This window comes from Zootoca vivipara, chromosome 9 (assembly GCF_965207765.1).
Source record: "Zootoca vivipara chromosome 9, rZooViv2.hap1.1, whole genome shotgun sequence".
Classification (NCBI taxonomy): Eukaryota; Metazoa; Chordata; class Lepidosauria; order Squamata; family Lacertidae; genus Zootoca; species Zootoca vivipara.
The window spans coordinates 41,923,569-41,948,614 of record NC_142592.1 but is presented as its reverse complement, the minus strand read 5'-3'; the positions used below and the strand labels follow the sequence as shown (position 1 = coordinate 41,948,614).

At 41.1% G+C, this 25,046-nt stretch overlaps 1 protein-coding gene across 13 annotated transcripts in view; it reads right to left on the bottom strand.

The window, feature by feature from the left end:
* Positions 1-25,046, bottom strand: part of MRTFA (myocardin related transcription factor A) — a 91,220-nt gene that overhangs the window by 36,184 nt on the left and 29,990 nt on the right. Inside the window, exon 1 of one of the 13 annotated variants that reach the window (XM_035127057.3) lies at positions 22,938-23,254. The exons of 10 other annotated variants lie outside the window; for them this stretch is intronic. In XM_035127057.3, the coding sequence (XP_034982948.3) occupies positions 22,938-22,983 (46 nt within the window). In that variant the 5' untranslated portion in view covers positions 22,984-23,254. Of the gene's footprint in view, positions 1-8,346; positions 8,547-22,937; positions 23,255-25,046 lie in introns of those variants that run through there. 2 more of the 13 variants (XM_088676640.1, XM_035127056.3) reach the window with 2 other exon arrangements.

The window sequence follows — 25,046 nt, the reverse complement described above, 5'->3', positions numbered from 1 at the left end:
GATTCATGAAATATTGTTTGCCAGGTTCAAAAAGAGTTAGAATGCGGCAGAGATCCAGAGGTATGCACTCCAACAACAACAACAACAACAACAACAACAACAACAACAACAACAACTTATTTATATATCACCCATCTGACTGCCCCAGCCACTCTGGGCAGCTTCCAACAAAAAACAGTAAAAAACACAATACAACATCACACATTAAAAACTTCCCTGGATGCCAATGCTTTCTTGTAGCAAACATATGAGCTTCGATCTTAGATTGGAGGTGCTGCCAAGCTTATTTAGAGCAGGCCTTTGCCTTGTACAGTACATGAAACATGATGCCATTCTAGAGAATACTGTAATACTTTAATCCACTGAAGGCTGAGGGGGAATGTGAACTGTCTATGCACTTTGGCAGATTATATAGTTCATAAACATTTAAATGAAGCAGATTGTACACACCACCTAAAGAGTCATGGCTGTGTATTCCATCAGCTGGAAGAACTGGCACTCATTTCAATTTTACAGTGCATATTGCTCCTATGATGTGTATGAACTCTTGAAGAGCTCATCAATCTTAAGCATAGGACAAAACTTACAGAAAACTGTTTGCTTTACTACATCTCACACCCCATTCCTGTTTTTACTTGAGTGCAGGAACAACTACTGCTGCAAAATGCCAGGAGTTTCTTTACAGCTTCCTTGGCAACCACAGTAAGGAAAAGGAGAACTTGTTGATTTACTCTGTAATATCTTTAGGAGACACTCGGGGCAAGACACCCTATTTATATTCATGTCAGGGGATTATACCAATGCAAAAATGCTGAGAAAATTTGAACTACTTCCCTTTGGGCTATAAAGGGGGGTGGCTTACAAAAGCAGATATGAAATGTAGAAAACAGAATCAGTTCCTTTAACTGAATTTTACTCAGTTCCAGTTGGTGGATGGAAGGAAATCTTCTCCACCTCAAACCATGGTGATTTAATATTTGCATTTCCAAGCTCCCAGAAATCTTCCTGAGAAACAAAACAGTTTTTACTTCTGAAAGATTGCTAAGACAGCTGCCAGTAAGCAGACCAGGCATTTGTTCACATGCTTCCAGTGCTGCTGAATACAACCACAGTCCCTTGCAAATAGACAAGAGACACACACTTCAAAAGCATCAAGGAAAACAGATGCACTTCAACAGCCTTCATACCAGACCCTTCTCCCCAATAACTTTTAGAATTTCAGAAAAATCTCAAATATATTTTCATCCATTTTCAACAGCCTATTTTGCTCTTTCCCTTGAAGCCGATCTAGTGATAAGGAACTCTTTTACTAAAGGTAAAACAAAAAAGATTCTAAAGAGGATAACCTAGGCTAAAGTTCCCTAAAGTTGATCCTTATTATGTAGCCAAAACTATAGGTAAAGGTAAAGGGACCCCTGACCATTAGGTCCAGTCGTGACCGACTCTATACTATACTATACTATACTATGCACAAAAAAACTATACTATGCACAAAAAAGAGGGGGATATCATCAAGCTTGGGTGAAAGTGCAAAAATACAAAAAGGTATTCTATTTTTAAAAAGTGCAGGTCCCACTTGCCTAATTCTACCTCCAAAGGAAATTATTCCCTTTGATAACACTCAAGTCATTAGTGTGACTAATGAGTTATATGATCTTGTTGACTGTGTGTCATACTGAGTTTTAAAATGATAGATCAGGAATTATCAAGCTTTCTGCCCTCAAGGCAAAACCTGAGATGGCTGGAAATTCCTGAGGTGCATCATCACACAACGGAAGAAGACTTTGGTACAATCAGCTGGCCATTATTGACATCATGCTATCTAATCCATCTCTGGATATTGCTAAATTCTTTGCCATGGCACTTTCCTTGCAGCAAGGAGTTCTATATATCAGCTTTCCTTAAGCTCAGTACAGACATCTGCTCTGGAGATAAGGTACAACCTCTACATTTGGGGCAAAGTTTGCCGATCCAAAGTCTGATTCAGCGTAGGAGAATGTTTTTTTCTTTTGTTTCACCCCCCCTTCCCATCCCTACATGCATCTCAAAAGTATTTTACCCATCTCCTGCAATTTCTTCTCCCATTCTCCTTTCAGGCTCAACTTATACTGTAACCCTACCCCAAAAAAATTACCTGTTTGTTTCATCCAGTGGCACTGGCTGATCCTGGTCAACTGTTTCAGAAACACTGTTCTGGGTAATTTGTAGATTCTTCAGAACTTTATTTAGCACGGTGGCCTAGGATATTTGTTTATGCCAAGGGTCGGGAACCTTTTCCATTCAGAGGGCCACATTATGGCAAACATTACAAGGGCCACGTGACAGTGGTGGGCATGGCCACACACACACACATCAGACTCCATCCTAGACACAAAGAGTTGTTTTCTCAGTTCAATAACATGTTCCAGCAAGGTAAAATCACTAGAGGAGGGTGCGGAGCAGGACCAATGAGGATGTTTGGTCAGGGCAGAGTCCCAATGGCCAAGTCAAGACGGATGCATTGGGCCCTGGGCGCAAGATTCCATACACCTGATCTATACTGCCAATATGGTTAAGTGGGTAAAATTCTGGACTAAGACTGGAAGTTCAGATTCAAATACTCACTCAATCATGAAGCCCATAGTGGGCCAGCTGCTCTCTCAGCCAAACCTACCTCACACAACTGTTGTGAGGGAAATAGTGGAAAGGGAGAAGACGACCTTGCATGCCACCTTCAGCTCCTTGGGGGAAAGGCAGAGTATAAATGTAAAACATGTAAGTTGGTTTTACCTAAATGTACACTTCCTCAAAATAAATAATAACTTTGTCTTGAAGAGATGCTTTGATCGATTTGAACTGACACAAATTAGTATAGCAAGAACACACTCAGTAATTCAGCAACTTCAAGAGACATACAGTCCCTTTTGTTTTAATTTTGTGAGCCACCCAGAGGACACTGTCCTGGGGGTGGCCTAGAAATCTTTTAAAATAAATTAATATTTTTCTGCTGATTTTTTTTGCATTTGATGTTGCTGCAATAGCAGAATACAACAAAGCTTGAGGAAGATGGTTAATAAATCTATTGTGAATGAAATAGAAATCTTACTTTTATACAAAGTTCACTCTGAGTAGCAACTGTGAATCCTTAATTTGGGATTGCACACTTCTCAAATCATCAAGTCAAAGCTCGATGGTGTACCTCCCCCTCATTTTATTCAAGTTGGCTGACTGGAATGAAAAAAGCCCTTATAATTAAATATTTTGTATTTTGGTGTCTCCATCTGAAATGAATGCAATATTGCCAGTATAAATGCACACATACACACGCCTTGAACATCTCCATTAATACTGGGCCACTGCACTGCAGTCATGGACAAGCACCCAAAACATTCTCAGACAAATTAATTGTCCTCTTGGTAGGGAAGCAATCAAAGTGTTTAAAGCACAATGGGATATAATCAATGCTAGTCATATTCTTGAGTAGGCCTACTGATATTAATGGACAAGACCTAAGTTAGTCTATAATTTTAAATGGGTCTAACAAGAGAAGACAACTCCATGTGGGTTCTTTTTTGCTGCCAAATTTCTAAATCCATACATTCAATGACAATTTTAGAAAACAGACTTAGATCACAGTATGCTAAGCAAGTGTGCCTCAGACAGTTACCACTAGGTCTAAGGTAACAGCTGTGGCTCATAGGAGCAGTCTGGTAAACTAGGAGAGAGAAAATGTCAAATGTATCCAAAAAGTTTGAACAGAAAGAAGCTGCTTCAGGTATCTATACTGTTCTAAACTCCCTTATCACCTAATTTCTTGTAACATCCTAATTCTACTATTCAGATGGAGCAGTTCTTCCTGTAATTCCGCATCCAGCTCTTATGTGTTCATTAGTTTCAGTTTTCCTGTTTGAATATGTGGTATATTTATGCAATATGCTTCTAAACTGTGTCATGATGACCCTCATTTATAAAAGCTGAAATGTGCCATCTTTACTAAGGACAAGGCAGACAACAAGAAAAGAAAACCACCTGATTAGTGCATGGTACTTACTAGCTGAATGTATGTTCAAAATGAGCACACAGTGGCAGTGCCTTTCCGTCTGGCAGGAACCAATAACTTGGGAGTATATACAGTACAGTACAGAACAAGAGTGTTACTTTCCTCTGAAAATCAAAATATTAGAGAAATTCTGAACAAAGCCCTTATACCTAAACATAATGTAACAGTAACAATTTGAAGTATGATATGCATCATAGCACAAACTATGAAAGTAGCTCAGTGCTTGGGACTGGCCCTAACAGTGCAGTAAAGGTACCCCTGACCATTAGGTCCAATCGCGGATGACTCTGGGGTTGCACGCTCACCTCGCTCTATAGGCCGAGGGAGCCGACGTACAGCTTCCAGGTCATGTGGCCAGCATGACTAAGCCGCTTCTGGCGAACCAGAGCAGCGCACAGAAACGCCATTTACCTTCCCACCGGAGCCGTACCTATTTATCTACTTGCACTGGATGTGCTTTCGAACTACTAGGTAGGCAGGAGCTGGGACCGAACAACGGGAGCTCACCCCGTCGTGGGGATTCAAACTGCTGACCTTCCGATTGGCAAGCCCTAGGCTCTATGGTTTAGACTACAGTGCCACCCACTTCCCAAACAGTGCAGTAGAGGTTAGCAAATTATCCTAATCAGAACCCATAAAGAAGAAGAAAGGGGTTTATTCAAGTTACGGCCTCCACTATACATGGTAGCGATAACTGAATTATTTGCTTAGCTTCATCACACAAAACTTTCCCATTAAACCAAAATCTGAAATTTTGGTTTGAAGTGAGTTTCCATTTCTGGGTTGGAGGGCAAGCACTAACCATTGTTTGCCATTTCAGCTGTCACAGCAAGACTAGAATGCTGACAAAGCTCACAAACAAAAAGGCTTGCAATAGAGGTATTACAGTATGCAAGAGAACTACACTAAATCCTAACCACTAGTATAGAATTCCACATGGCAGAAACCTAGCTAGTGGGTGAGTCAGCTTCGAATCAAAAAAGGTAAGCTTAACTTTTAGATCAAGCTCAATGTATATTTCAGTTTATGTTAAATGAATTACACTTTATAGGTTAAAAAAGGACCCAGCTGAAAGTACGAAGGATATACCCTAGCGCAGGAATGTCCATCAGGTAGATTGCGATTGACTGGTCAATCGCAGGGGTGTCCCTGGTCGATCGCCGTAGTGTTCCAGAATACTTAAAACAAACAAACTTCTGGCAATGACAATGGGTAGATCACAACCAGTCTTTTTATACTGAGTAGATCGCAGTCTCTTGGGAGTTGGACATGCCTGCGCTAGAGGGAATTGTTGTTTAGTCGTTTAGTCGTGTCCAACTCTTCGTGACCCCATGGACCATAGCACACCAGGCACTCCTGTCTTTCACTGCCTCCCGCAGTTTGGTCAAACTCATGTCATGGAGTTTTCTTGGCAGGGATACTGGAGTGGCTTGCCAGTTCCTTCTCCAGGTGGATCACGTTTAGTCAAAACTCTCCACTATGACCTGTCCATCTTGGGTGGCCCTGCATGGCATAGCTCATAGCTTCTCTGAGTTATTCAAGCCCCTTCGCCACGACAAGGCATTGATCCATGAAGGGAATACTAATAGTGACTGATTTGATAATTGGGGGCATAGATAGCTGGGTGTGTGATAGGTGTGCAGATTGCATACTGGCTTGTTCACCCGACACAAAAATTGTGGGTGCTGCACATTGTCTAGATCAGGCACCCCCAAACTTCAGCCCTCCAGATGTTTTGGAATACAATTCCCATCATCCCTGACCACTGGTCCTGTTAGCTAGGGATCATGGGAGTTGTAGGCCAAAACATCTGGAGAGCTGCAGTTTGCGGATGCCTGGTCTAGAAGATAGCCTGATAGTTTGTGGGAGGAGTTAGTGGCTGTGACACCAATGAAGTGAGGAAATGTAAACGACGTCCTGGAAGTGAAGTTTAGGCTGTGAGGTAGGATGTTGAAAGCAAGGACCTTCAATGTTGTTTTCTCTGAAATGCTACCCATTCCAAGTGTAAGGCCAGCAAGACAGGTAGGCACAGGATGAGATAGAGTCAGAAGGGGCACATTATAGCAGTATAGAGAGGCTAAAGCATGATAGACTAAAACACAAACACCAAACACATCTGAATAGAGACACTGTATGGAAGTGTTAATAATGCTAGAAGTCTCTGAGCCAAGTTGATCAAGCTGGAGTGCTTGGTCTTAGAGCATAGACAGAGTAGCAGTAACTGCTAGAGTGCAGTGCAAAGCATTTCCACAGAGCTCACAGCATCTGCCTTTGCAAATACATTACACAAGCACAGCTGGTATAATGGGATTGCAAGTAAAAACAAGTAAGTCAAATGGCTGGACCATACTGGGCTTGAATAAATTCCAGAGTATATGCCTTGTCTGGGAGCTATCCAGAATTGGAGTGTAAGCTCTGGCAGGAATCCCACCCCACAAGGACAGTTTTTAATGCTGATTCTTCAAAAACCTTACTGTAACCTGCACTTCCATTTGCAATATCTCTTTTTTAGCTTCCTCCTTTCCCCCCAGAGCCTTGCATTAACAAGAGAAGGTTACTGGCTGCTGCTCAGGCCTGTTTCCGTGTGAATACTTTACTTTGTCAAAAGTATCCTGAGTGCCTGCTACAGCTGAACCCTGCCTTTTGCCATGTCCAGCATCCTTCTGAGTATCCTAGAATTTTGGAACACTACACAAAAAGCAAATAACCCGATCGACCAATATTCAAAAAACATACCTGCTTTTACTTCAAGAACCAGTCACAACCTGCTACCACACTTCTGCTACATATTTGCTCTCTACATCTTGAACACAAATTCCAGCTCCCATTCCTGTTGTGGTCTCTTTCCAAATCTTCTGCTTACCTCCCTTGGGGCTGGTAACTCACCGATTGCCTTGGCTGGCAATGTTTTGAATTTATCTACATATGTCTGACAGATCCTGGCGATGTACACTTGCTTTATAGAAAGGATTCTGGACTTACATGTTTCCAAAAGAAGCAGCTTCACCAAACAGCAAGAATCTTTACACCCCTTTGTGTGGGAGTTCGGGGAAAGAAAAGATGCACTTACCCAACAGATTTGAATGACAGTTTTGCTTTGGGGAACAGTTAAGAGAGATGATTGGCAAAAATGTAAGCAGGCAGCCTTTTATCAGGTGGGTTCAGATTATAAATCGAAGGTGTTGGTTGGTTCCAATCCATAAATGCCTGCAGCAACTCAGAGAGATGTACATTAAAAAAAAAAACACAAAATCTCTAGTTTACAACTGCTATGTGTGAAACATTATAGCAGTATAATGCTATAATTCCCAGTCATCTTGCTAGAGAAGATACACAATGCTCAGAGAAAGCAGACTTTCTTAAAAAAAAAACTGGTGGTCATTTTACATTTCAATTAGATTTTTTTTCTGAGCACTCGCTCAATTTTAACATATGTGGTAAAGTAGACTAAAATGATACAGGAAAATACCTAGAGTTTGTAAACTTTTGTGAATGTTGGAGATTTCTAAAGTACTGTTTCCTCATCTTAAACACAATTTCCTTATTGCAGGGCAGCAAATATGGTATTCTCCAGATGTTGTTGACATTTCTCTTCTGTCAATCCCAGCCAGCACAGCCAATGGTCAGGGACCATGGGAGTTTTACTCCATCAACAACTACAGGACACTTTATTGGTTACATCTGCCCATAAATTCACCTTCAGCCTTTCCATATAGTGGCATGCTTGACTTCATTACAGACACCTTCATTATTTCTGCTAAAATGAACCCTTCTGCTGACTGCCTCAATTTCCTCACATCTCCTTCCCTGCCCCAATACTGCCTGTTCTTCAAACAAATCTCCTATAATCCCCCTGCTTACAATAATATTCATTCCTTGGATGTCTCATACCTTAATTCCCCCTGCCCAAATACCTGTTCAAGAACATGGATCAAATATTGAATATTCATTGAATATTCATAACCAATTTATATCCTTTTTCTGTCCCTGATAAGCACTCTGTACTGCAACTACATGTGCTACTGAGGCAGATGGCATGCTGAAGACTAGAGTCTCCCACATTTGCTGTAAAAACCAATTAAATTTCTAACAGAATGATTCATACCCTTGCTTACAAGAGACCTTCATAAAATGGAACAAGCAGCAGCTTCCAAGAGAAGCTGAAACACATCCAAGCAAGTAACACTACCAGCACAAACTAATTCATTGGAAAGATCTATGATATACTGGAAGACCATAACAGATTCAATATGCAAACCATTAAGAATTGTCACAGGAAAATAGGAAAATAGAAAGAGCTTACGAACCTTCCCGCAGGCTGTGGTAAGAATCCTGACTCAAGCTTACATTCTTTTGTTCCTTTGACACAATCTCTACAAATGGCACAATCCCACCATAAGCGGGCTGGAGGGTTTTGGTTTTGTCCAACATACTGAAGTAAATCCCAAGACCAAAATGTCCCTGAGGCCTCTGGAGGGCTGTATAATCCTCAGAAAGGGACTCGTCAGAAAAGTTGTACAAAGACACTCGTGTAGCCTTACTCTCAGCTACCGGCCAGTTCCATTACCACTAGATTCAAAAAGAAAAATGCCTCCCCTCCCTCAAGAAGGGGTGTACGTACATGCACATTGTAAGAAGCTAGGGAGTACTGAGCCTCACTCACGGCTGTGCACATTGACAGATGGATGGATTCCTTCATGAAGCTGCTTGCAGCAATAGCTAACCTCATTCACCCAAAATAGTAAAGCAGTTGGTTTCTCTACTCAGGCCTCAAACATTTGTCAGGCAAGCATCATCATGCAATTTAGTTCCTGCCCTCTCCTCCTCATCTCCACCGCTGAAGCTTAACTGCTGTGTTCACAAATATTTGGGGGGGGGGGGAATCTCTGGATCAGTAGGCACTGAGGCATCCATTTAACCAATACTCAATTATAGTTTACCCAGAAAAGGTGCTGATTAACACAAGAGAATTCTCTGTGCGTTAAATACCAAAATAACTGTATCACAAGAAGTGGTTTAGTTTAACCTGTCTGCTCCATTTCTGAAAGCAGACCTTATTCTGGTTTTCAATGGTTAACAACTGTTAAATACTACAGTACAATGGAGCATTGTGTCAGAAAAAAACATTAATAGAATGCATCTCCATTTTATAAAGGACTATCATGAACCTCCAGCTGCTTGCTACCATTCACTGCAGAACTAGAACTTGCAATAATCAAGGAGAAAATATTTTTTAACTCTTAGCACTCCTTGATCAATTTGATACTGCTTTCCTCAAGGAGGCGAGAATGTCCCTCCTAGGAACATTGAAGGCTTTCTTATACAGAGTCAGACACTGGTTCATCTAGTTCTTTCTCCATACTGGTTAGCAAGAGGTATCCAGGGTTTCAGAAAGGAATCTCTACCTGGTTATGCTAGGGCTGGACCTAGCCTTTTTGCATGCAAAGCAAGAATTCTGCCATTGAGCCACAGCCCTTGCCCTCCCTCTTGGCACAGCTAGTGAAATCTGGCACAAGTTGAAAAAAAGCCATAGGGTCAGTTAGCCTAATTCTTGCTCTAGATCTAAAGGAGCTATAATAATGTATCTTCTTGTCTTGAAAACATTCAAGGAAGATCCCTTCTCTTGGTTAGGTCTGATACAAAAACATTTCCATTTCTTTGCAAAGAAATGTTGCAACATGAATAATTATTGCCTTATAGGGCAAAAACAACTAATTATTTAAAATATTTAACAGATAAAAACATGACAACATGTAGTCCCACAGGAAAGAAAACTGGGATAGCACTCCTAGTCCTACTCCCTATAGTGAAAGAATTGCACAATTTTCATCCTAAGAATTAAGAGGTCTCTTGGATGTTATTGCTGAGCAAGGGCAAAGCTTCAAAAATCTAGAATGAAGTCCACAGAGAAATTCAAGACTTCTCCAAATGTTTGCACCCAGATTGGAACACAAAAGGGAATATACCTGTACATTTAAAAGCTTCACTCTAAATCTACCTTTACAGGGATTACATGATATTTTAGAACAATTTGGTACACAGACTAACTAAACAGGGAGTGTTCCCAAGAAGCCACTTTGTGGCGACAATGACTTTCAGAGCGATTGAGCAAAACTTCTAAGTATGCAGCACATTGTACATGCTGCTCAGAGTGTGGAGCTTATCCTTCCAGGCAACTGGCTGCAGCTGCTCAAGCAGCTCAGGAGTTTCCTAGGCATGATGGACAGAGAAACTTCAGTGGCAGTTTCTCTCAGGCACAGGGAGTCAGCCAGCCTGGGAATCTGGATGCCTGCCCAGCTGCTGAAAGGCCCCAAGGCAGTCCCTGCCCCCACAGTGGACCTGCATACACACAGGATATACTGCTACCCTCACTTTTGACAAGAGTTTTAAAATAACATGAACTGTAGATGGAGCAGGAATAGCCGCTGCATGCTGGAAAACCTATCAGATGACGTCAAAGCACATTCTGAGCTCTTTCCACACCTCCAGACCTCCCCACTTCCTTTTCCATATCAGTCTCTCATTACCTCACAAATCTGAGGGCACTGCACTTTAAATATTTCAACTGCCAAACTGTACTCTAAGCACCAAGAACCAGATTACCATTCCCTTTCAACAAATATGAGAACGCATCCAAGATTTAGCTCTGCCTCTGTGGTAAAGTACATCTACTACATTTTTATGTTCCAAATGTGTGCGCCAAGGCAACAAAAACCCTTAGCAGATATAAAGACGCAAACGTAATTTGAATGCTTCGTTTACACAGTAGTAGTTACCCTCTTGCCTCCCCGGAGCCTCAACTGACTTATTTCTACAGATGCCCAATACACACTCTGAACTATGCCAACAGTCTTGATTTAGCTATAAATTCAATACCCTCAAGAGAGGGGCTAAAAGGCCAGTTCAAAATTAGAGCCCCCATGTGGTGGCTGCTGAAAAACCATTTCAGTATTGTAGCACAGGCCTTGCAACATTGGAACTCTGTGGCTATGTGGCAGCCTGTTCATATGGAAACTGTCTATGTGGCAGTTCTATGAATTCCCAGCAGTTATTATCACCTGGACACTCACGTGGTTTTTAAAAAAACAATTTCAAAGTTGCAGCTGCAGCAGCCATGCAGATGCTACATTTGGGGAGGAGGGGAAAACATATCAAGCTTCATGTGAATCGACCCTAGCATTAGGGAGACGGTAAACGACTAAACAACAACAACAAATCTCCTGTTTAAAAATATATCACAAAACATGGAGTAAGAGCTCTACCAATTTCAAAAGGCAATTTGTCCTCCCTCCCAAATTGCAGTAGAACACGGACAGGCGACCCTTTGGGGATCAAGTGCTACATTCCTGTAGTAGAAAGCAGTCTGGGACTGCATACTAGCAGCAGGTGGTGCTGGAGTCAAAGTGTGTGCTCTCTCTCGCTCTCTCGCTCTCTCTCTCTCTCTCTCTCTCTCTCACACACACACACACACACTCCAAAATCAACACCACCCAGCACCCTCTCATCAGCCTGTTGCCATCTGGCCTCCACTGAGCCCCAAACCTGCCCAGCCCTGTTCCTTCCATCCTGCTACTGAAAAGGAGGGGAGATTGTTTCCTGCTAACATCAATGGGCTTCAGGCTTACAAATTCCCTTCCTAGTCTTTCACATGTCAAAAGATGACCAAAACTTTGGCTTTGAATTTAAACCAACCATAGTTTTCTGTGACATCAATTTAAGGAACTGAATTTTGTTTAAACTACGGTTAATGGGTACAGTCCAGGTATCAAACCGTGGTTTCCATTCTTGTAGAAACAAACCATCATTTCTGTGTTTGGTTTGTTTAAAATCAAAAGCAGCAACTTTAGATAGCTTCCTCCTGTATGCAAAACAGGAGAAGGAGCACGCAAGCTCCTTGCAGACTTGTTCATGTAATGGGAAACCATGGATTTTCTTTACATCTGAACCAGGCCAGCAGATTCATCTAAGAAAGCCAAAAGTGACCCCAGACTAGGCAGGAACTGAACCAGAAATTGTTACCCACACATGGTAATGCTGTTTATGAAAGCATCATAAAGAAAATAAGCTTGACAAAAGAGAATTCCAGCATCAGACTCTATCTTTACTGAATTTACTGTTTTCAGGAAGGTTATAAAAGGTGGCAGTTTAAAACTAGCGGGCCAGTTTTAAGGATTTTGTGAAGTACCAACATTTTCTGGAGTACTGCCAACATTTCACAGGTCTACAAGGTGGAACGAAGTAAACTTTTTTTGCCTCTGTCACTCAATGTCAATAGAAATTGCATCCAGCTAAGCTCCTGTTGATACAAGGACCTTAAAGAGCAGCCAAAGGATGAGGCATCTACAGATCACTGTGACATGTTTAGTTTGCACTATTATACACTGATGAAATCATTCAAATATGATTCATCTTGGAAACTACGATTACTACTGCAGCCACACCAGAGGTATTAGAAGCAGCCAACTGACATAGCAACTTGGATCAATTTAGCATTGTTTCCCTCAAGGATGTGGAAATAGTATTTGGGATTGTGAAGGATACCGTATGTTCTTTCATATCCATGCCCAATGCAACATAAAAAGCAAGAGTGAGCTGCATAGAACTTCAGTTAAAGCTAACTTTGCTTTGTTGAATGAGAGAAGTTATTTACTGGGATGAGATAAGGCACTGCTGCTCTCTAGTTGGACTTTCAGACATGCTACTGAGGAGGTTGCCATATAGATAAAGAACATCTTCAGTGTTCAAGCAAATACCCAATATCTTAAACTGCTTTACTTTATACAACATTTTAAGTTGCACATCTTTCTCTACAGAATGTTCTATATCCTCCTTCGCTGTTATTTCCCTTTTCTTCACGAATGTTCTTCACCGCATAGTTCCGTAATCTTCAGCTTGATTCTCCTTTGGGTATTTCCCACAAGTTTCCTAATTTTATATACTGGTACCAATACACTTTCTCCTTATGTATAGTGCCTTCTGCGGGAGCTCACTCATTTGTGCGGATTCGAACCATCAACCTTCTGATTAGCAAGCCCAAGAGGCTCAGTGGTTTAGACCACAGCACCACCCACACTCTGTCCCAGCCTCTGCCAACCTATTAGTTCAAAAGCATACCAGTGCAAGTAGATAAATAGGTACCACTCTGGCAGGAAGGTAAATGGTGTTTCCGTGTGCTCTGGCACTTGTCAGTGTCCTGTTGCTCCAGAAGCAATTTAGTCATGCTGGCCACGTGGCCCAGAAAGATTTCTGTGGACAAACGCTGGCTCCCTCAGCCTGAAAAGCCCCATAGTCCCCTTTGACTACTTAACTGTCCAGGGGTCCTTTACCTTTACCTTACCTAGTGCCTTCTGCATCTACTAGAGAAGCACCTCAACCTACTTGAATTTGAAAGAGATGACAAAACACCAATAAGCAATATTGAGCAAATTCTTCCCTTAGTAGTAGCACTCTTCTTCAAATTAATTTTATGTTCCATGTGTAAAGGTAAAGGGGCCCCTGACTATTAGGTCCAGCCATGACCGACTCTGGGGTTGCGGCGCTCATTTCGCTTTATTGACCGAGGGAGCCGGCGTACAGCTTCCAGGTCATGTGGCCAGCATGACTAAGCCGCTTCTTGCGAAACAAAGCAGCACACGGAAATGCTGTTTACCTTCCCGCCGGAGCGCCACCTATTTATCTACTTGCACTTTGACGTGCTTTCGAACTGCTAGGTTGGCAGGAGCTGGGACCAAGCAACGGGAACTCACCCTGTCACGGGGATTTGAACCGCCGACCTTCTGATCGGCAAGCCCTAGACCAGGCATCCCCAAAGTTCGGCCCTCCAGAGGTTTTGGACTACAATTCCCATCTTCCTCGACCACTGGTCCTGTTAGCTAGGGATCATGGGAGTTGTAGGCCAAAACATCTGGAGGGCCGCAGTTTGGGGATGCCTGCCGTAGGCTCTGTGGTTTAACCCACAGCGCCATGTGTAAATGTCTCTAATTGTTAGCCTTCACAATCTTAACCATTTGGGCAACAGAGACCCACACAACATGCAGTGATCTGCCCACATCACCAGTATCTATCTTCTTCTACTATGCCATCACTGCAGTGGTACAAAACCAGGCTGAAGCCAGGTCTGTGTGCTGAAAAGGCTTGGTAGCAAGTTTTATTTGGTCTGTCATATTTTTACATCCTCCCACCAGTTACCTCACAGCTCAGTTGGAGTTGCACAACTGATATTCTTATTCTTATTTATTGAATTTGTTAGTCGCTTTATCTTGCCCAGGGCAACCCAAAGCAACTTACAAACAAAACAGACAAAAAGTCACACATAGAAACATTAAAACCAAGAGGGGGAAAACATCCTGGCCACTTCTAAAACATCATGTCAGAGAGGAAAGTTTTTGCCTGGCACCTAAAGATTTATAATGCCAGGTGAGCTTCCTTGGGGAGAGCATTCCACAAATGGGGAGCCACCACAGAAAAGGCTCCTCGTGTTGCCACCCTCCAGACTTCTCATGGATACATGGACATGTTAAATAAGGGGTCCAAGAAAGCACAAAATAAAAAGACTGCCACTTCCCTACACATCTCTCCCACCTGCCTTGAAACATCCTCGAGAATCCATAGTCTTATCAATAGTCTTCTCACATAACCTGCAGCTGCCCCAACAGGTGGTAAGAAATGCCAGGATTCCCACTCAAGATTCCCTTTCATATTCAAACTAAAGGGTAAGTAGGCCAGCTTGACTAAGGAATGCTTTTAGACTGACTTGATTTCTAGCTTCACTACAAGGCCAAAAAGTCAAATGTTTCTCAGTGACGCAGGCTCCTTCTCCAAGAATCCCAAAGATTCTTCCCAGACTCTAAATCAGGCATGTCAAACATGCGGCCCTCCAGATGTTTTGGCCTACAACTCCCATGATCCCTAGCTAGCAGGAACAGTGGTTGGGGAAGATGGGAATTGTAGTCCAAAACATCTGGAGGGCCGCAAGTTTGACATGCCTGCTCTAAATCAAAGCATGAGGAAAACAAAAGTCACTACAAAAGATGGGGAGGAGTTTTACAGTGTTTCAGCCAGCAAATATCTGTGAATGAGAGTTAAAGTTTGAAAGTGAAGGAGTGTAAAAAACTTAAATGCAACATTTTAACTAAGATATAAGCTTTTGCGGGAACAGCAAAACCATTATTATTTAGGGCAAACCATTTTCCATTTAAGTGAAACATAATGCACACGTTTTAACTTTAGGCCTCCGATGGATGAACAGTTGTGTTGCATGAAGACAGTCCTAGGTTCAATCCTGGCATCTCTAGCAGACAAAACTTCACCTAGATGGACCAAGGGTCTGACTCAGTATAAAGGCATCTGCCCATGTTTCTTTTTCTAAACAGATGCTGCATTTTATGAAATGGTGATTATGCTGAAGCCAAGCAACCCTGAATGGCAACAAAGGTAGGGACTCCATTGGCTATCTAAATATCACTGGATATATTAGACATGGGGAACCTGCAGTCCTCAGATCAAATCAGACCAATCAGGGGCAATTTTCTTTCAGCCAAGTCCACACACTTTTTAGATATAAATCATTTCATGACACAGTAATTCAGTTTTACTAGCAAACTGGAGGTTAAACTAACCCCTTTCCAGCGTTGGGAGGAGCACAGGGAGTGATTGCACGACATACTTACACACTGTCGCGGCACAGAGTTTGGAAAGCTGTGCCAAACATGATGTCATATGACACCAGGGACGAGGCAGGTAATGTCAAAGCTCCTAAAGAACCATTAGAGCCCCTGGAGCTCACTTCTTTTAAAATTTCACGTCAAATGCAAGCCTCACTGGAATTGGTTCCACATGGAGAATTGCATTCACCAGCATGGCATGAATTCAAGCAAGGGTTGCAAAGGAATAAAGAATTGAGAGCATAAAGACAAAGCAATTGCTTTAGCCTACCATGATCCCACCAGGGAGATAAAATAAATGCTCCTTGAGCAGGCAGAGGCTTATCTCATCACAGAACTAAGATCAGAGAAAAGTCTCTGCCTGCAGTCTTTTAAAGAGTAAGCAGAGGTTTATTGCTGATCTTAAGATGTTAGTGCTAGGGTGCTTAGTACCAAGACTGAAAGTAAGAGATCAGTTGTCTGTTATCTTAGCACTTAGAGCTCTCCATGTCCAATGAAATTTAAAGTCAGGTGACTAAAAGGTGAGCGTGGCTCGTCTAAATTCAGTTGCCTGCCAGGTTCCCCACCCATGGACTCAAGCGCTAAGGAGTCTATACTCAGCCTTCGGCAAGTCACTGTCAGCTTTTAAAAAATGAGATTTATTTGGGTATAAATGGGCTAAACCCGGGTACAATCTACTAAACTCCTTTGACAAAACATGGGATAAAGCCAAGTTTAATGTTAGTAAACAATCAAATTAGCTTGTGCAAACATGGATTTCTAGACACTTTAGCTGAGATTTGTTTCAGGCATATCCTAAAAAGCAAGACAAACCTTACCATGGAAAAGACACACAGTACACCAGACAATTTGGCACAACTGACACTTTTAATAAAATAACATTAGAACAGCAGAGGGTGCTGTAGGTCCAAGAGATTTGTGTCAATGTACGGTAGGACCAGAAGTGTCAGGTAAGGCTATTCCTGACAAACTGATGATTGGGTACTCTGTAAGGAGAGTTGCTACAGGGCAGAACTATAAAGGTCTCTTGGAAACGGGAAAAGTCAACCTTGTAGCTACCTCTGCTTTCAACAAATGGCTGTTGTGAGACAAAACTGAGGGCTTCTATGCTACCGGGTTAAATCAAAGTTATTAACCCTGATGATAACCTATTAATGACTGATGCCAAAGGAGAAACCTCTGACAAACCTATAGAGTCTTAGTCCCAGGTGGGATTCCTAAAGCTGCTTTTATATTAAAAAGGTCAAAGATAAAACACTTCCCTTGATATTTTGAGCTTTTGGAAACAAAGCATTCTCAATTATTTTTATTGCACTGAAATAATTTATGAGTCTCCTCCTTTTCATTCAAGGTCCTCTGTAAGGTTAAGGAGCAGACTTACAAATAAATAGAAGGAAGCAACACCTCACACGGGAAATGTTATAAAAAAAATATTAAATCCTGAAAATGGTAGGTTAACCAGTGGCTGTAAATGGCTTGTGAAACAAACTGGCTGTAAAAACTGTAAAGCAGGAGATGGGAACCTCAGCTCTAGGCTCTCTCTACTTGGCTCCTACAGCACTTTCCACACCCTCCTGGAGTGTTTTTGCCTAGTTGGAATGTATCACTGAACTGTGATAATGGGCAATATCCAACTAAGTTATACTGAGAGTAGACCACTTGATTTATTATACAAAATCCTTTTTCCTATCAGAATTTTGTCCGTATTATTTAGAGCCACTACACAGTACTAAAAGCCTAACACACTCCTGCATTATATAGAACTTAAAAAGAAGATGTGCAAAGTCAAACATTTTAGTGCCACCGATGATAAACAGTGTTTGAAGGCTACTAGAGAGAATCTGCTCATATTACACCCTGTTTTCCCTCAGAAAAAAAAATACAAAGGATGATAATTGTTTGATGTAGATGACTCTCACACCAACATGGCACTCTAATATTCCTAAAAATAAATCTGATAGGCAATGGAAGGAAATCTAATAAACTTGTCAAAAACATAAATTTCACTGTTCAAGTACACTGTGTCCTGTGGCATTCAGTCAATAAGGACAGTTACTATACATTACAATAGCTCCAGATTCTTCCAAGAACATTTGGCAACATAAATGCTTACTAAGTAAAAGACACAAAAATATATGTGAAAGGGTAATTAAGATTGACCTTTATTTTAAAAAGCTCTACTTTAATGCTTTCTAAAAGAGTTCAGGATAGTTTTGATCTGGGGATCTCCCACTTAGTCCAGTTAAGGTGGTATATACCTTAAGAGCAAAATGTAAAACCACACCCACAAAACAACTGGTGGCATGGTTGTCCACAGAAAATTAAGTTGTTATTAGTGTGCTATTCCTTATTCTTGACAACATGTTTCCTTTTAGACAGTTTTTTTATCTCTTGGGGGTGAAGTAGAATGGAATACAGGCTTACACATGTTCAAGCAACATATCCTCAAAAGTGCATCTAAGTGCAAAGAGAATTCCCTCCTACACATCAACTCACGAGATGGCTTCCAGGAAGCCTTGCTTCTCAGCCACATACACAACTAGGCAAATGGAAGGGTGGGAAAACTCTACCCTTGTGGGGAGGAGGGAAGTTAATCTCCCCTCAAGGTACCATACATAGGTACATAGAGAAGCCCTGCAGCATCAGACAAAAAGCTCACTTAATCCAGCATCCTGTTCTCGCAGTGGCCAACCCGATACAAGTGGGAATTCCACAAGCAGGACTTCAGCGCAAAAGCATTCCCCAGCAACTGGTATACAGAAGCATAGTGCCTCAAACAGTAAAGGCAGAACATAGTCATTGAGGCGAATAACTATTAATAGACATCCTTCATGAAAATTGGTCCTGGCTATGTTTTGTCCATGTGCATTTATTTCCCTTAACTGCCAGTAAATACTTCCAAGCAGCATGCTCACTTCCCACCATAGCTGCCTACCTCTAGGGTCTGAGGTCCTTTCAGTCTTTCCAATAAAGAATTTGAGGGGGGCCACCATCCCCCAAGTTGATGGGCATTGCCATTCAAATGCTCTGTGTGTGTTGCATCTTCTAATTGATTATGGAGGGTGAGGCTTACAACCCCCCCCCCAAAAAATATTTCATTCAAGTTGGCACCCCTGCTGACAGTACAAAGTATTAGAATGATGGCACACTTGCTGCTCCTGTCATTCCTCACAGACACACCGCAAACCACCAACATGGACCACAGTTTGGGAAGGCCTGCTCTAAGCTTATTAATATTTATTGAACATTTCCAACATCTTCAATTTCCAAAATTTAAAGCATAACCATAGGTAAAAAAAACCACGGGATGCATTTTTTAAAACCCACAAGGCCCCCACCCTCATATATAGTATCTAGGCATAAGCAAAAGATCCCTGCAAGCTCTACATTTCCAGAAAAAAATGAAAGCTAGAAGGAGGATCTTAGTGCCAAAGGGTGGGGGAGGATGGGCGGGGTGTATAGCTGAAGGAAGATGGTTGTTCAACTAAGACTATAGTTCTGGGAAAGCAATACAAGAGTCAGAAGTGGGTTGAAGCCAAGTGCCAAGTACAGTTCCTTAGAAGTATGGACTATTTCAAACAGAGATTATGTAATACGCCAAGCATGAGCACTCCATTTTAATGGAAGGTAGTGAACTAGAAAGATGAAGGATTATATAGTAATTAAACTACAGAGAGTTTGGATGTTCAAAAGTAGCAGGAAGGAAGGAAACTCAAGCAATTGGCACTTCAAGATTATCTTCCCATTTCAGAAGATGCCTAGCAGCATGTGAAGACAGTACACAGTGTCTCCTGCAAGTTGTCGGAATGTCAACAGCAGCCTTGTCTACAGCTCAGTTTATATCCTCATACTGTATAGCCGACTGCATTCAGGCACTGCTGCAGGGCCCACAGTGTCTCTCCTCATTCAGATGCAATGGAGAAATAGAGCTGAGTGTCATCAGCATACAAATGATACTTTGCCCCAAACTTCCAAATGACCACTTCCAATGGCTTCATATAGATATTAAAAAGCACTGGGGATAAAAGAGTGCTCTGTGGAACCCCAAAGAATAACTGCCAAAGGCAAAAAGCACTCTCCAAAACTATTCTCTGGACCTCGTCAAGTGGGTAGAACAAGAATGACTAACACAGTGCCCCCAATTTCCATCCTATGGGGCCGTTCCATGAGGGTACCATGGTCAATAGCGTACTGGAAGAAGCAAAGATCACCAGTGTCGAAGCAATGATTCTTCAACATGAACTTCGTTGGATTGGTCATGTTTTTCGGGTGCCTGATTATCATCTTCCAAAGCAACTACGCTTTCCAAACTTAAAAATGGAAAGCATAATGCTCTTGGCCAACAAAAGTGGTTTAAAGACTCTCTCTCGAGGCAAATCTAAAAAGGTAGTATAAACACTAACAACTAGGAAACACTGGCCTGTGATTGCTCCAATTGGAGAACAGCCTTTATCAAAGGTGTCTTGGACTTTGAAAACGCTCGAACTCAGAACGAAAGAGAGAAAACGTAAGAGGAAGGCAGGTTTCGCAAACCCTCACTGTGATCAACTCCCACTCGGAAACCTACGTCCCCACTGTGGAAGGACTGTGGAAGGATCCAGAATTGCCCTCCAGAGTCACTTACAGACTCACTGTTAAGACCGTGTCCATGGAAGACAATCTTACTCTGCTACGAGTGACCCCCAAAGAAGAATAGGTGGGCAGCCCTGACAACTTGTCAAAGTGGCCCATGGGGTGTGGGAAACATCAGAATCCAATCTGCCAGCCCGATCGAGTTCCCCACACCTGTTTTAAGCCATAACTAAAATAGTGATTTTATGTCTATATAAACACACACTTTTTTTAAAGCAGCAGTGGCCTCATAAGCTACAATAAATGTTGAGTGTGCATCCCACACATCCTATTTTAGAATGCCATGGAAATCCCTCTTCACTATCAGCATTTGCTTTAATCTAAGACAGCTGGAACTGGTTTATGACATCAGCCAAACAGAGTTTGAAAGACAAATCTTAAGTAGTTCTTTTTCTGGGAACCAAGATGCTTTAAAAATAGATGCATCCCAAGCACTGGACATGCTGGGAATGTTTTGAAGGGGGAAAACCCCAATTCCAGTTTATCTGCAGAGGAAGCTGCAGGCTGGGACAGCACAATCACAAAATGAAAGGAAGTGAACTTAAGAAAAATCCGTGTGTGTGTGTGTAACTGGAACTAGTTTCTTTAAAATAGAAAAAAGGAACCTGACACATATGATCACATGCAACAAAGTTTACGGATACTTATCTACTCATATACTGTAAACCAAACACTGACAAAGAGCTACAGCACTCAAGTTATTTTTAGTGAAGGCTTTTTTAAAAAAAAAAGTAAGTAGCTTTCAGCAAGTATTTAATGCCAAATAATTCCATAAATTGTGTTTCATACACCATCCTATAATAGCGTGCATTAGACTTTAGTGCATTTCCAATGGAGATGGTTGAGAGAGAGGAGGGCCAGATTCATAAATTACTTTATATTCTTTTTAAAAATCACTAGTGTTACAGAATTTAAACACATACAGCTTCAAACTACAACTGTATGGCCCACTTCAGGTTAATGAACCCTGATCAGACACTTGATTGCAAGCAGGAATTAAGCCATAGTTTCCTGGCTCAGGTTGGCCTAGTTAACACAACAAGCTAAGCCAAATTGTGGCTTAGTACAATGTGTTAGCATGTGGTCATTTGAGAAGGAGATCACAACCCCCTCATTCCATCATTCTGCTAAGCTGTCATCCTTGGTATGTCCAACAAACTGCAATTCATTGTTTACCTCTCTCCAGACTAACCACAAGCCATATCCAATGTTGGTTCTTGGTTTACAGCTTTTGGTTATTCTGGAGAGAGCTAAACCATGAGGATAGGTATGGACAAGGTGCTCAGACAAGCCATGGCTTAGTTTGGGATAGACAGTGCACCCTCCAGTACACCCTGTGGCACTTACAAAAGGTCTTGGTAAAAATCCACAATGAATGACAGACTCTTTGCTATTCCTGCTCCAATCCCTCTCCTACATGCCCCAACAGGAGCCATCAATCCCAACACAGATCATCACAGTATACCACTCTCTAAAAACTGTCCTTTTGTTCCAAATTTCACTTCCTGTGTTTTAATAAAGGTAAAGGGACCCCTGACCATTAGGTCCAGTCATGACCGACTCTGGGGTTGCAGCGCTCATCTCACGTTATTTTAATACTGATTCATAAATGTCTAGAAGGACTAGTCTGGCTGCAGACCCTAACATAACTTTTTAGAAAGAACGAAGTAAAGAAAGCAATTCCTCACCCCACCCTGAGCAACTGGGACTTGTATAGTATTCCCACTCTCATTATCTTTTTTTTATAAAAAAAAGAGTGTAGGAATTGTCCAGTGTGCAAGGGATAACAGCTTTCTTAAGGAGTTATCTGAACAAAACATTCCACTAGCACAAGAGAGTTGATTCTCTGGACCTCTTGTAAACAAAAGAGAATATTGCATTGCCATTAGACAACACGTTAGACAATCCCTAACTTTAAGAGGGCATGCACTCAATTTCCACTGCAAGTGTTTTTACAGGAGGAAAGCATTGTATATACCCAGCCAGATGGGCCGGGTATAATAAATTATTATTATTATTATTAGTAGTACATCCTTACTTTGTAAAGGTATCAAATCTCTTCATTTCACACAGTTTAATCATATGAGAGTGGATCTTTACAAGAATTTCTACTAACCATGCTCTCATATGATTAAACTGTGAAATGAGGAGATTTGATACCTTTAGAAAGTAAGGATGTACATATACAATGGAAAAGTGGAATTATCTGAAGCAGAATTTGAAATGAAAGCAAGAAAACAATTTTTGTAGAAGTAAAATTCTATAAAAAGCAGAAGCAAATTCCCAAAGATTAGTCCAAGTGCTCCATGCAGAACTCCTCAAAAGTTAAAACCTGTAGCCTGCATGCTCACAGCCAGTAATCAGCAGAGGAGTCTTTCCCAGTCAGTTCATTAAAGAACCCAAGGTTTGGCAGCTATTTGCTTGAAATTCAGAGAAGTGATCTCATTGTTCAAACATTTGAATTTATAGGGGAGGAAATCTCAAAGTTGAAATACATACAGCCTTTTTTATTTAAAAATACACACACACCTCTGCATTCTGTTCCACTCCCCACATCCTGGTACTGCTTGCACATTAACATTGTTTAACTAAAGGGAAGTTACCTGATTGAACCGCCATCAAAATAGTTTCTGGTTCCAGCAGAATCATACCGAATCCTTTTCTCAAGGGAAACTATCCATGAAATGAAAATACAGGAAGGATTGCAGATTCAGACTCATCTAAGACTTTCTTTCTAAAAGCAAATCCTTATAGATGGTCACTAAGAAGTGATATTTTTCTGTGCATTTCCAAGATTATCCACTCTACTGGTACAATGCAAAATCAAACTACAGAAATTCCAAAAGATTCGAGCTGCAGCAAGCAAGGATCCCTTCAGAACTCCCTTCTGTGAACAGCTTCCTTGCACAATCCCTCTTGTTTGAGAAAGGAAGAGGAGGTTGCATGTGAACTCTTAAATTCCCCAGAGGACTATACCAATGAGGCAGTTCTCTTCCAGGAATTAGTACACCCACATGACCCTCTAAACTGAGACATTCACATAGCTTGAAAACTGCAGCCCACAAGAATAACTCTGACACATGTTGCATCCAACAATATTTACAGATGAGAAAATCAGGCTGAGAAATGTAGTAATGGAGTTCACTCCCATTTTACTTGGTCATTATTTATTGTCTCCAGAATGAAATTTATTTTAAGCTTATTACAACAGCTAATTTAAACATTAGGTATAAAATAAATGTATTAAGGCAACTGCCTTATCCCACCCCCCATAGTTCTCCTAGACGAAGCAAGTTATGAACTAAGTAGGTTATAGTATAATGTGCTTTCTTTCTGGAGGAATTTATATCTCATGAATTTAATTTCTTGAAACCATGGATTACTTGTTTTAAAACAACACAAAAACCAGAGACACATTTGAAACATTTCTAGCATTATGAAATGTGTCTCAGAATATTCTGTGTAGTGCACAGCACTTAAAAGAATGCTCTACACTTTTTAAAATAGTGTAGTTGGGATTGCTTTTGTTACAAGATTCCCCCTCCTCAAACTGACTCTAATATGGACTGTTACTCTTTGCTAAAGTTAAATACTGAAATAATTCTAGCATAAATGTAATTCTAAAGCTATTACAACCTTCAGAATTGGGGAGCACTAACCAGAACAAACCAAAGAGATCCTGGAATAAATTTGCTATCCCACAAGCGACAGTATCTTGAAAAGGAATTATTGACACTGCACATAACTATTTAAATCACGTTTTTAGTTTGTCGCACATTTCATTCATTCATTCATAAAATTTGTATTCACCCTTACTGTATACAAATATAACTTGCAAGCTGATATTACACCCATTTTAAATATAACAAATTGAGGCTGAGAGGTTGCAACTTGATCAAAAGCTGGCACAAGCACAGAAGCCGAGATGGGACTTGAGGCCAAGTTTCTCAGATACAAGGTTGAGTGCACTGGAACCAAAATAAGAGCCTCTTAATGGGTCTTCTTCTACAGAGTATGTATATTGTCATGGGAGAGCATGAAGCAAGTGTATTTTAACATAAATATAGATATCCAGAAGATACCTTATATTATTGTAGTATCACTTAATGAATCTAAAAGTCAATTAGACATCAGTAAGATGAAGTATTATATATTTAAAAATTGACCACTTAAAAATCTCTAAAAGTTTACATTAAAAATAAAAATAAAACATTCAACAAATCTTCCTTTGAAACAAGATCAACACAAAATGCAACTGTTTTTCACAAATAACGCTGAGCAGTGCACACAAAAGCGGCCATTCCATGCTGGTCATGGAATGATGAGCAGGAGCTTCTCAGATCTTAAAATATTGGCTTTGGCTGCACCAGGGAGAGGCAGTCTGCTAGGCTATCCACTCTCATGGTGGAAACCAAACAAATGCTACCACAGAAGAGCTGTATGTCCTTCCAGTTGTGAAATCAACATGCTCCAGTTGCCCATTTGTTTATTCAAATGTACAAATTAAATTTTGCTCAAGTTCTTATGCTTCTATACACCCAGTGCTTGCTTTCTGGGGGTACGCATACCCCTAAACATTTTGTGAATCTAGGTTTGGCCTCATTGAGAGGCCGTATTTCAATATGCATGGGAAATTAGAGTACCCCTAAACTTTTTTTTTAAGAAAAAAGAGCACTGTATATACCTCTGGATAGACCTCCAAAACTTTGTCA